We start from the raw sequence: 12005 nt of genomic DNA, 5'->3' as shown, positions 1-12005 counted from the left end.
TACATGATGACTTTAACTAGTTATAAAACTAAGCTTTGATTTGTACTGCTTAAAATGACTTACAGTATGTTCGCAAAAACATATTTTCCTGACCTGGGTAATTCATGTAGATCACTCGTTTTGGTTTTATCGAAGCCCTTTAATTTTCTTTTTTCAAGCCTAACTCAGTCATTGCTTATCAAAACACAGTAAACGACCTCTTTGAGCTTTCCGGGAAGAACATTATATGCAAAGTCTTTTTAAGCTGCCATTATGCATGGCTCAATACCTTCATAATTCTATGGGCTCCATCTGGAGATTTCAAATTAAGATCGCAGTGCCTCGTATTCATATCTTATTTATAGCTGTAAGCTTTTAACAAACTCTTTGAGTACAAAGTTTTCCGTGTCGTCCATTATAATCTATCCCATTCCAAAGTGACGTTATAGATAAAAAAATAAACCTTTAACAAGGCAAATTTTAGCTACCAGACAACAGTTATTTTTCATCCTACCAAAAAAGTAATTGTTTCTTCCCATTGTTCACTATCAACGTCCGAAGAGCCCTTGAAAAAAATAACACGATGTACTCTTTCCTTATAACTTCATCACGGTTTTTCTTTCTTCTGTACAGTCACTTTGATGTGACCACAAGGATAGCAGATAAATTATTGGATTTTTATGTTTCTACTTAGCATTCTCCTATCAGCCTCTTAGAGTCGATTAATTGCCATTGGTGGCTTGTGAGGTCTGAAATACTGACGTTTCGCATACTTGATATACTAGGGAGTGCTGACTGGACTCCTTTGAGGTCAAAAACACTACATTTGCAAACAGCAACAAAGCCTTTGTACTTTTCATTTACGCTTTGCATTCTTAGATTTGCATAAAATCCATGCCTCAGTATAACGTTGCAATCCTATTCTCTTTGTTAATCGTTCTGCTTTTCCTTGACCCTTAGAAGGAAATAGTAAATTGTTTTTGGTGAATTTAGCTGAAACTACATTTGTCGATCGAAACAAAAGTACAGTCATGTCAGTGCTACCATTTGTTAACTATTTGTTCCTTGACAAATATTTTTCTAACCATTTTGTTTTCCATCCTCTCTAAATAAACGAATTCTTGTTTAATCACCTGGCTTAAACAACAATGAATTGATAACTCAAGGCTAACGCTAAGCTAAAAATACAGTCTGAATTAAAGTGTTAGTGCCAAACAATCTTGCCAAAGTTATCTCCAACTAAATAGGCTTCGTAAATACACTAATATAAGAACTCTAACCAAGCGTTTGCCATTATTTACTTTGTCTTTCATTCGCCAATTTTGGTACTAAAGATAAGCTTAGCTAGAGAATAGAGGGTAGTCTTGAATAGAATACTGTTTTATTCTCGATCTAGTGTTAGCATTTGTTATAGTCACTCTGAATTGAGAATCCTAATAGTGACAACAGGGGCCTTAGCGAGGACCGAGATACTGGGGGGCCGGGGGAGATGCCTTCTTATATTCTTATAAGTAAGGGCTGCCCCCCCCAAACAAAAGGTTGTACCTCGGTCTTTGGGCCTTGGCAGCCAAATTGAATAGACGACCAGGCCTTTACTGGCGGTAGGTACACCTTTAGGCGGATGAATTGACACTGTTTTTTGGATGTCCACATAAAATGGCAAAGCGAAAATCGATGGCAAACGGGATGAAATTGATGTTCTTAGCAATGTGATAATTTGAGTTTATGACGTCATGTTGGTGACGTTATCACCGACAAATAAGCCCTTTTCACAATGACGTCGGCTTTTTTAAATTAAACCTGGAACACAAAATGTTCAACATGTCAACATGAAGAACAATATAGCCTTTAATCATCCAAAATAATATATCATCCGAGTCTGGGCCTAAATTATCTGGTTCTTATAAAACAGAGTGGAACTGAACGCAGATTCCAGACTGACTTGGTCTGATTTTCTTATGAGACGTAAATCTGGATCAAGAATTATGGTACTGCAAGGCCACCATTTGTGATGACCTTGTTCAACACGCAATTTAGCAAACAGACAGAAAGACTTTGTTACAACCACAGGAAATGGCTGAGTGTTTATTAATTACTTTTGTGAATTACTTCGATTATCTGATGGCAAGAAGTGCGTTGCACAAAGTGTATTCACAGGAAAGTTCCCTCCACAAACAACGGAAATCTGATTTCCACTTGGTGTTAGCGACAGATTACAAAAGATTTGATTGTTGTCCTTATCACGGTGTTTTGTTATTCTTGAATTAGATACTCTACAAAAATATAATTTACAGAAAGCGGCTTGAAACTTTTTATTTCTCATCAAGGGCTCCGTAAAACCACAAGAAAAGTATATGAACAAGTAAATCTGCTTTAATATACTAGTTTTAACTATAAAAATTTAAGGGGAAAAAGGCATCTACAAATACTCAATCATTTGTTCACATGAAAACTGTAGAGCTTCAGTAACGCTACAGTTGAAAATTTAGCAAAATATTTAGGGAAAGTTGCTAAGAATTATGACTTAGATTGGCTTGTATCGACTTTTATTGACCATTACTTCCATTCGTGTCTCGGAAGCACGCCCTCTAGTTAAAAACTTCGTTCATTAAGCGTTTCCTCTACACTTAGTACAAGTTCCTCGAAAAGGAATCGAGTCGAACATAGTGGTACCAAAAAAGGAGAGAAAGGTTCCCCAGGGCAAATGTGCAAATTTAACTAACTGTAACTGCGAGCCTTTGACCTTTTGAATTGCGGGCTGCGAGTGGGGCCAATAAATAAGATAGGACGATTAACTTGGCATTGCCCAGATTTAGCGAAATTCTTGAGGAACAAGAGTAACTTTGATGAGTGCAAGTTTTCCAACGACAGATAGCCCTTCCTAAAAACATACGTTAAGTAAGAAATAGTATCTAGCGACTATTGACTTTTCGTGTTACATTTGTAAAGAATCCCTGAAACATTGCTGCAACGCTGTGTGAAGAAGCAAACTGGTTTTGAAGCAAGAAGCAGGGGCTGTAATATGGAAACCAGAGCCTAAGAAAATGGGAGTAGAGGAAAATTTGTAAGGCAAAATGGCCAGTTCCTTCTTTTCCCTAAAAATTTGATCGTCTCCCAAGTACAGGAACAAAAAATTGTAAGCAACGAGGCTATTTATAGCTAATCAATATAGACATTCCAAATATACAAATCACCTCCATAAAAAGGGGTAACTCAAATTTCAATTAGCGAATTATAAATAATTGTCATTGGCTCTATTTGCAAATTATACACTGAAGATCAACAAACGAACTTTTAAGTCTAGATAACCCCTTTTGTCAACTAAATTGATCTTCAATTGAAAAACCTGACTCTTCATTAAAAAGCGATTATACACATAGACAGCCTTAGCACGTCAAACTACAATCCCGGACAAAAATAGTTGAGACTTTTCAAAAAAACGTTATGCTTTCTCTTTCCTTTAAAAAATAGCTTCCCCCTTCCCCGATTCAATGTTGAATGCATGATTTTGAAGCAAAAATGATAGAACTAGAAATCCAACATTGCTTTGGAGGGAAAGGGGGGAATTTGAATTTACAAGGGCAAGGTAAATTAGAAAACTACAAAAATTCCATTTTGTCTCAACATTTTTGTCCGGGATTGTAGTTCAAAACCTTTCACTTTTTAGATCAGGCTTTCATTACATTGCCGCAATTGCTATGGTCCGAGCGTATAAAGCTAGTCCCGAACCTAGCATTAACGATTTCATTTTGTCTTTGATTTCATTTTCTCCTCGTAGTTCTTTAGAAATCTTTGGCAGATGTCAATTACGTGGTTTTGTCTCAGTTTCACAGCCTGGATTCTTATTCGCTCTATGTCCTGCACACTGTCTTCTTTTAATGCCTCTACGTAAGCATCTCTGAGCCTTTCACAAAGAATAAGTGCGTCAACCTGCAAATGTGCATAAATTATAATACTTGATAAGTGGTATACAGCCAGCAAACGCAGACTAAGGCCTAAATATTCAAATGCTTAGTCGTTCCAACACGTTGTTTTAAGCTCTGACGATACCTCGGCTTAAATAACTATTAACCCAGTGAATAAAACGCTTTCAATCTCTGCATTTCATTTTACCTGAGAGCCCACTGCAAGGTACTTTAAAATCTCCGGTATAAAGCAAAGTTTTTGAGCAAAATAACAGATTTAAAACAAAGTAGATTCACTAAATGAAATCATTTTGTCTCTTCAGCAGATACAAAACATGAAAATTGTCTGAATCTATGAGGTTACATTCAATTTGTTTCAAAAACATAAAATAGGAAAATTGACAGGTCTGTGAGCGCCTTCAATAAAAAAAAAAGATAAGCTAAAAAAGCTCTGACAAACGAACCTTTTTAGACTGGCTTTTAATCATCTTGATAAACTGGTTTGCCTGTCTTGCATTCTAGAAGACGAAAGAAAATCAAATTATTCTTGTCAAGATCTCGGTATAGATTGGAAACTAAAACAATTTGAGATTGCGGTTACGTGCAGACAGGACCAGTCCTGGAAGCCTGGATCCCTCTTGCTGGAAAGATGGCTGCCCTGACAACAGGGATGTAATGCCACATTTGTTCATGTAATCAACTTACGAGAGGGCTGGTCCTATGCAGCTTAAAAACCCTTTCCACGACTAACTCTGCAGGTACGGGGATGACTTTTCTTTTTGTTATCACTAGCTATCCTTCTTGGGTACTAGGGCTAGCCTCAGGGACGGATTTAAGCGGCAATTATCTGTTAGATAATGATTGGATTTTGTGCCACACCTTTCAGGTGACTGGAACCTGACGAAAACAGCCATTTTTAAAATTAAGTTTTTAACATTAAGATAAAGAAGATAAATGAAAAAACGTTTTTTCATCATTTTGTTACTATTGACTACCAAAAAATTTACCGAAGAAAACACAAATTTTGGTACAACCCCAGAAAGAGAATTTCAATCAGTTCCCTGGCGTATTAGCGGCAGGGGGCATATACAATGTCTGATGATATTGTACATCCCCAGAAAAAAAATACCAATTAGAACCCAGGCGTACTAGTGTATAACCTGTTTAATTAAGATAATGTACAGGAGAACGAAATAAAATTTTCTCGAAATAAATTCTTTTACTGACCTCTCCGCTAGACGAAATTTGCTCCACAACTTGAACAAGTAGCTGATCCTTTCCTTTATAAGAAATTGTCCCTGTTGATTCTGTCATCTTAATCAAGTTGAATATTGCATCATACTCTTTTTCCAGTGCAAGTTTTTTAATACAGTCACCTATAACCACTTTTGCAGGCAGACGATAATCCTGATGGAGAATAAGGAAAAGAATTATAATAATAAAACTATACTCACGCTATAAAGAAGTGAAACACAACAGTGAGGAGTATCACAAAGAAGTTATCACGCTGGTAAACAATCTGATGCGGCCATGATCTAAAATTACGATAACTTGCGTTTCTGCATACAAAATATCAAATTAACTAGAAAAGAGGGCTAGTCACAACTAACAGTTATTTCAGTATCACCTATGCATGCAATAAAAGTACACATCGTGTTACAAAATAACACATGCAAATCTACGGTACCACTTATAAGGTACTAACGTACACGACTCTAAGGTATTAACGATTCATCATTTTTATTTTATCTGATAAAATATTACAGAAATAACTCCTGAAAAGAAATTGAAACATATCTGGGGGACATGTTTTAGTCACTTTCCAAGGTATATAAAAATAAAATGATGAAATTGCAAATTAATAATATGGCTTCACACGATTTTAAACCATCCTTTAATTTGGCGGTTCGAAAGATCTAAGAAAGAAATTTCAGTATTCTGAAACAAGGCCAACAGCAGCTGAAACAGTTCTGCATGAACAAGAAGTTGGAATATCATAATATGCAAAGAAATGAAAGGAACAGACCTGCATGATTCTTGAAGCCAATGGAAACGCGTTGTTTATGGACTCAACCAACAGCTATGTGATAAACGAAATCTGAAGTTATTGTCAAACAGGTATACGAGACCCACTGGAATTTATTGCAAAACAATTAATATGCATGTTATTGGCAATATATAATACACAAAATACAACGAGCTTCGAGGATTTCATAAAGAATAAAAGTAAATATAAGAAGCATTAACCAACAAAATAATAAACAAAATGCTACCTTTGAAACTACTTCTGCCCGTTCTTGTCCCCTTCCAAACAAGGTTGGAACGGTCCCAGGGATATTTTCATTAAAAACTCTTTCCCTTTCTTTGAAGAAATTTAAAACTTTTATTTGCAAGTCAATCGTGTTTAGGTGGCTTTTAAGCTCAGACACTGGAACTTCTTGGATTAGAGAAGAGCTTTCTGGATCATCCGTACGAAGAGATCCAATATGGCTGACAAATGTTGACTTGACGATAGCCTTTTCCTTCAAAGCAGTCTCAAGGTGTCTCTTTGCCCGATCAAGGTAATCAAGCCGGTTGTATAATTCCTTAAAAGACCGGGCAGGATTTCCAGCATCTCCCAAAAAGAACCGAACACAGGTAGTTGCTGCTCTGAAGAAATCCTGAATGAAAACAAAATCGTGTCTACATGAAATGGAGCTAACAAGCAAATAATTACTGGATAGAAGAAAGGACCAAACCAAAGAAAACAATTACAGATGGAGTATAGTTTAAAATTGACACTTTCTTCTTCAAGTCCATCTTGAATTCAAAGTAAGTCAGGCTCTTTGATTACGTAAATGAGCAAAATTCTCCATCCTCAGATGCTCTTTTGTATTTAAGAATCTTACAAACGAATAAAAGTAAACAGCACAGACAAAATATCTAACTGAAAGAACTACCGTAAATTCTCTTTCAAGCCCCCCGGGGCTAATTGTTTTTCAGCACTTTAAAGGAGGGCTTATAAGAGAGCGGGGCTTATAAATATTTTTTAATAAAAAGGCATTGAGGTGGACTAAGTTTTTGTTGTTTGCGAGAAAATATCAAAACAGATTTTGAATCAATAACATTGTCATTGTCATCGTCATCAATTCTAAAATTATTAACAATTATTAATTCTAAAATATCTTCTTGGGCTATGTCGTCTTTTAAATTCCAGCATTCGAAATGGTCGACTTTATTTCTCTGAGATAGCCCGTGCTTAATGAATCTTTGTTTTAAGATCCGTCGAGACTAGAAGAAACATGCTTTGTATTTTGATTTGATGATAAGTATTCAACGACCAATGAAAATTTCTGTGATTTTTTTCAAAGGAGGGGAGGGCTAAATTGAGAGGGAGCTTATTGAATTTTTCCTTTTGAAAAAAGGGGGGCTAATACGAGAGGGGGTTGATTTATTTTTAAAGGGGGTTTAAAAGAGAATTTACGGTAATAAATCTAATGGTAAAGGTACACAGGGCTACGAATGATATTGATATTGCTTATAAAGGAGGCATCAAAGAGGTGCAGTATGTTTTCAAAACAAAAACGAAAGGCTGATTTACCTTTAAAAATATTTGCATTTGATAGAGACAATTGAACAGACGTTTCCGACTAAGGTAGCGGCAAGACTTAACCAGATAATCTTTCCAACTATTAAGTGTCGGGTCCATTTCTTCTAGCTCCCTGGTTAACAGCTCAAACGACCCATCTTGAAAATTTCTCATAAGGAGCTCTTCAACAAAGATATCATCTGAACATTTCTGCGCAAAAAAAAGATTTTTACTTGGTTAAAAATTTACGTAAAATTACATAAAGTAAACTTCAACCTAACATTCTATAGGCTGGCATACAGCATTTATGCAATAATGTTTAGTTTTACTTGAAGCAGAGTGAAAATAAAAATTTGATGAGTAAATGATGGATGTTACTGGGTGCTAGAAAATTGTAGCAGAACTAATCAAAAATTAATTGAAATTATCCATGAGACCAACAAGAATAATATGGTAGGTTGGTAGGTTGGCAGGTAAACGTTTTCGCCCACTATGCTGTTGCGATACCTGCTGTTCATTACTTTAAAGTGAGTCACGACATATTGACAACAAAGGCTTCAATCTATAAACATAAGCATATGCATAATCAACAGATAGTCCAAACGCAACGGATACCAAAACCTCAAACAAAATATGGCGCCAAAAAACTAACCCTGTCTCTGATATAGGCTGCTGCCTTCCTCATAAGACCATGCCGGACATAAAATCTGACAAATTGCTTATGAGATCCGTACTTGGTAAGATAATAAATGATTTCATCGTATCTCCTTTTATCCAATACACAGCCAGTCTGCGACCTCTGTGAAAAAAATTGATACAAAATTTCATGATAAAATATACTTCTATAGAATACAATATATGGCAAATTGAGCACAAAAAACAATAAAAGCTCTTGGAATTGTCATTGAAAAAACGTGCTTTCATTTAGTTACAGTTGTGAAAATGTCGCCCTTACACGAAAGTACAATTTAAATAAAAATGTTTAAGAATGTATAATTATCTTCAAAAGGCCTGAGGCAAGATGAAGATTCAAACCTACGTACCCGTTCCTGCTCAATAAAGGCATGAAGTGGAGTAAGAAGATCGTCATCCTAAAGAGAAAATCCAACGAGGTATCATTAGTTTGATGTGGCTCTTTGGATTTCTTAGTTAAATTTTTTAAAAGAACAGGGAACAGCGGAAACACACCATACCAAAGCTGTGTTGAACGAAAGTAACACGTGTTGAAACGATCGAACCCCGAGAATAGGGTGGAACCCAATCCTTTCTCCTGTCAACCACTCCGTTGGCAGGCCTTTTGATAAATCGTTTTGCCATATGAACTCATTTTAATTAGTTGCTAGAAGTTGCTTAGTGGTATGGTAGATTATCACTAGTTGGCTTTTCTTTGTGCACCGGTCTGGACTTTACAACACGGAAGGGAAAGAATGGTACGTTTGATTGGTTCTTTTTTGGCCAATAGCGGCTTCTGATCTATTACTTATATGAAGAGTTCCTCTTTCTGTTTACTTGTTTTCACAAGATCATCGACAAAATAATGATGAACACAGATATTGTACCAGTGAAAATATTATCCAAACAATGATGTTTGCGTAATCCGCTGCTAACGAATCTTAATATATTATTATACACTATCATTTAATGAGAGAATCAAAGAAATTAATTATTATCTCAAATGAGAATTCCATGAACAACGTTAATAAATCAGCAAATATAGTGCGGCGGCCAAATTTCAAGTGAAGGTACTATATGTGAACAAATAGCCTTTTATAATCGAAGTGCCAAATAAACAAAAGCCAAATTTCAAGTGCAATGTTAAGGGAAATACAACGATATTTACCTTGGCATAGGCAAGCAGCGGAGATGTCTCAATGATCTCCAGGATTTGCTTAAGATACAAAACATTTGGCTGCAAAGATCTTTCTTCGACACTTTTCAAGGGCTGAAATTGAAAGCAAGTGCATATAAACAAAGGTATGATCAAAAGAAAAATAAATCATTTGACAGAGAAGTTAACATGGATTGAAAAATGAGATCACCAATAGAGAATAGAATGCTATGAAACTATGATAGGAAACTTGATATATATATATATGATGCAGTTTAGACAAGGACAAGAAAACAGAGTTATAAAATTTTAATATGTCTTTTGGCAGATTGATCGCATTTGATTGACAAAGTTGATTCCCCTCAAGTGTATTTGTATGAAAATGAGCATCCATATATACAAACAAGTACTGTGGATCAAGAATATCAAAAATTTCATAACGCTCAAAGCAAAAAAAATGCAAACGGTTAAACAAAAGCATATTTGAAGAAAAAATCTCAGTCATTTTCCATTCTGTTAATCGAAGGATGTAAAACACGCTTTATTTTTGAAAACCGTGATTCGACTTCATCATCCGTAAAAATGACAGCACTCTTTGCAATCAGACCATGTACACATACAATTTGGCGTTACTCTACAAACATAACGAGGATGTTATCAAAATACTTGCCGTGAGACACTTAGAAAAGTTTTCTCTTGCATCACCTAGCTCTCCACTTTTCAGCTGGGATAGGCCCCAGGCAAACCAAACAGTCCCAGGGTCCAGACCACACTTTCCTGTTACATCAATCGCTAACGAGAACCGCTCGGAATCAACTAATCGATCTCTCAAACGCCTTTAAGGTACAAAATAATATGATTTAAATGATATAAGATATTTTCGATGTAGTGAAACCAATATAAATTTACAGTATGTTTGATATAGCAAAGGAATTTCACAATAAGGAATAACTTTTACACAAAAGTATCAATAATAAATTCTTCGAGCACATAGAAACTCTTATTAATCGAAAAGATAAAAAGCCAGCGCATTGGCTGTTACAAAGGATCCCCAGAATTTAAAGTAAGTATTGCCATAGAATATCTATATGAGATTCCCATATGTGACTCAGTCGGTCTGATATTTCCAACGCACTAAAAGCCTGTTCAATGGACGTCATGACTAAAGAATTCGGGGCCAGATCATTTGCAAGAACCTTCGACAGTCTCATTTAAAAATTCAATACATTCTCAGACTCACAAAACCCACAAATCGTCATTATTACGTTTTAACTTGATACGAGCTTTGTTAGTAGATGGTGAATAAAAACAATTGTCATTTTTCACCAAGGCGATACACATTTAAGTAGCTTTCAGACAAAGGCCATCAAATCCACAGGTTGTTGTTAGCTCATTCCACGCAGGTTAAAAATCATCCAATATTTGAAAGACAAGGCAGTCAGCTCCATGATATGCCATTCTCAATCAAAAGCCAAGAGTTCAAAGCTGGTCATTCCCACAATGTTAAGTCTTTACTTGAATTCTAAATTACTTTGAAAATAGATGGCGACTTCTTTAAAATTGTGAGATATATACTCAGAGCAATTTACTGCAATTAAAAAAAGGATAATTGTTTGTCGTGCCAAAAAAGTTATTGTCACTTGTTGCTCGTGAGTTTTATTCTGAAGCTGGAAAACTGATTGATTAAGTATGGGATGAACTAGCAGCTGCGATGTCTCAAACAAAGGAAAATGCTATCAAAAGTTGTTGCTTAAGCCATTTGTCAATAAAAATTGGTCAATCCAGGACTTCTATAGATTGGCCAGTAGCTAATGGATAGATGGCTTAAGCAACTCTAGTATCTGCATTTAATCTCTGCAATCTATATCTGCTAGCATTTGTCGATTGCCTTTAATTTCAGCAACTGTAATGTACTAAGACCAGAAGAAGATTTACCGAATTCCCTCCGGATGTGAAAGTTCTTGCATTGTTGGTATCTCTGTCCAATCAGAATTCAATAGGAGTTTAAGGACCTCAACGTGAGCCATGTATCTACAAGAAAAAATTTATGTGAAAGAAAGCGTGACGGAAATGTTTGTAAAAATGGATCTCATCTCTTAAAAAATTTTTTCAAAACAGGTTGAATATAGATGTCAGAATGCTGATGGCGAAAAAATTTATCAACACATTTGAACAAATCAAATTAAAACGAAAAATTCGAGGAAAAACATAAATTCGTGGAGATTTACCCCTAGTGCATTATGTTCCCCTAAAACATTTTCCCTTCAAGCCTCCACTCTCTAGAAAGCCTTCCTATAGAGACTCAAGAATTAAATAAGCCCCCACTTGGCTTAATACAGCTTTTAGGGCACGACACGTTTGAGCAACATCCAATTTTGTATGATTGTATTGGGTTCACGATTTACGAAACACTCAAAACTTTTGCTAGCAAAATGGATCTGCCATTTTCATTTAATTTGAATGTGAAAGACTTTGTGGCTAGAATAATGGATAAGCATTTTTATTCATCCCAAGACCTTAAAAGTCTTCAACTACATTTGTCTTCCTTTTACGCCTTTTGTATTTATTTTTCCCTTTTAATTGAAAATAATAATCAAGATGGTACAGCAGATTCAAATGCAAACTATTACGCTAAAATACATACGAATCACAAAGCTCTACACCATTAATAGCACCAGCCTTCATGAACTTCACCTTTACATTAAAAAGCAAGAATTCAATCATT

General features: G+C 35.6%; 1 protein-coding gene across 1 annotated transcript in view; it reads right to left on the bottom strand.

Moving 5' to 3' along the window:
- Positions 1-1921: 1921 nt before the first annotated feature.
- The window catches only part of LOC135682116 (uncharacterized), a 31817-nt gene continuing 21733 nt past the window's right edge, over positions 1922-12005 (bottom strand). Inside the window, exons 25-36 of the mRNA XM_065196847.2 lie at positions 11925-12005; positions 11216-11311; positions 9951-10116; positions 9293-9394; positions 8496-8543; positions 8105-8251; positions 7465-7662; positions 6158-6544; positions 5911-5964; positions 5112-5291; positions 4349-4402; positions 1922-3909 (exon numbers count right to left, since the gene is read on the bottom strand). Coding sequence (XP_065052919.2) covers positions 3724-3909; positions 4349-4402; positions 5112-5291; positions 5911-5964; positions 6158-6544; positions 7465-7662; positions 8105-8251; positions 8496-8543; positions 9293-9394; positions 9951-10116; positions 11216-11311; positions 11925-12005 — 1699 coding nt within the window. The 3' untranslated portion in view covers positions 1922-3723. The remainder of the gene's footprint in view (positions 3910-4348; positions 4403-5111; positions 5292-5910; positions 5965-6157; positions 6545-7464; positions 7663-8104; positions 8252-8495; positions 8544-9292; positions 9395-9950; positions 10117-11215; positions 11312-11924) is intronic.

The sequence above is a fragment of the Rhopilema esculentum genome, chromosome 16 (assembly GCF_057945365.1).
Source record: "Rhopilema esculentum isolate cy_ngs chromosome 16, ASM5794536v1, whole genome shotgun sequence".
In the NCBI taxonomy this organism is placed as follows: Eukaryota; Metazoa; Cnidaria; class Scyphozoa; order Rhizostomeae; family Rhizostomatidae; genus Rhopilema; species Rhopilema esculentum.
The sequence above is the reverse complement of the archived record's forward strand: the minus strand, read 5'-3'. Positions and strand labels throughout refer to the sequence as shown.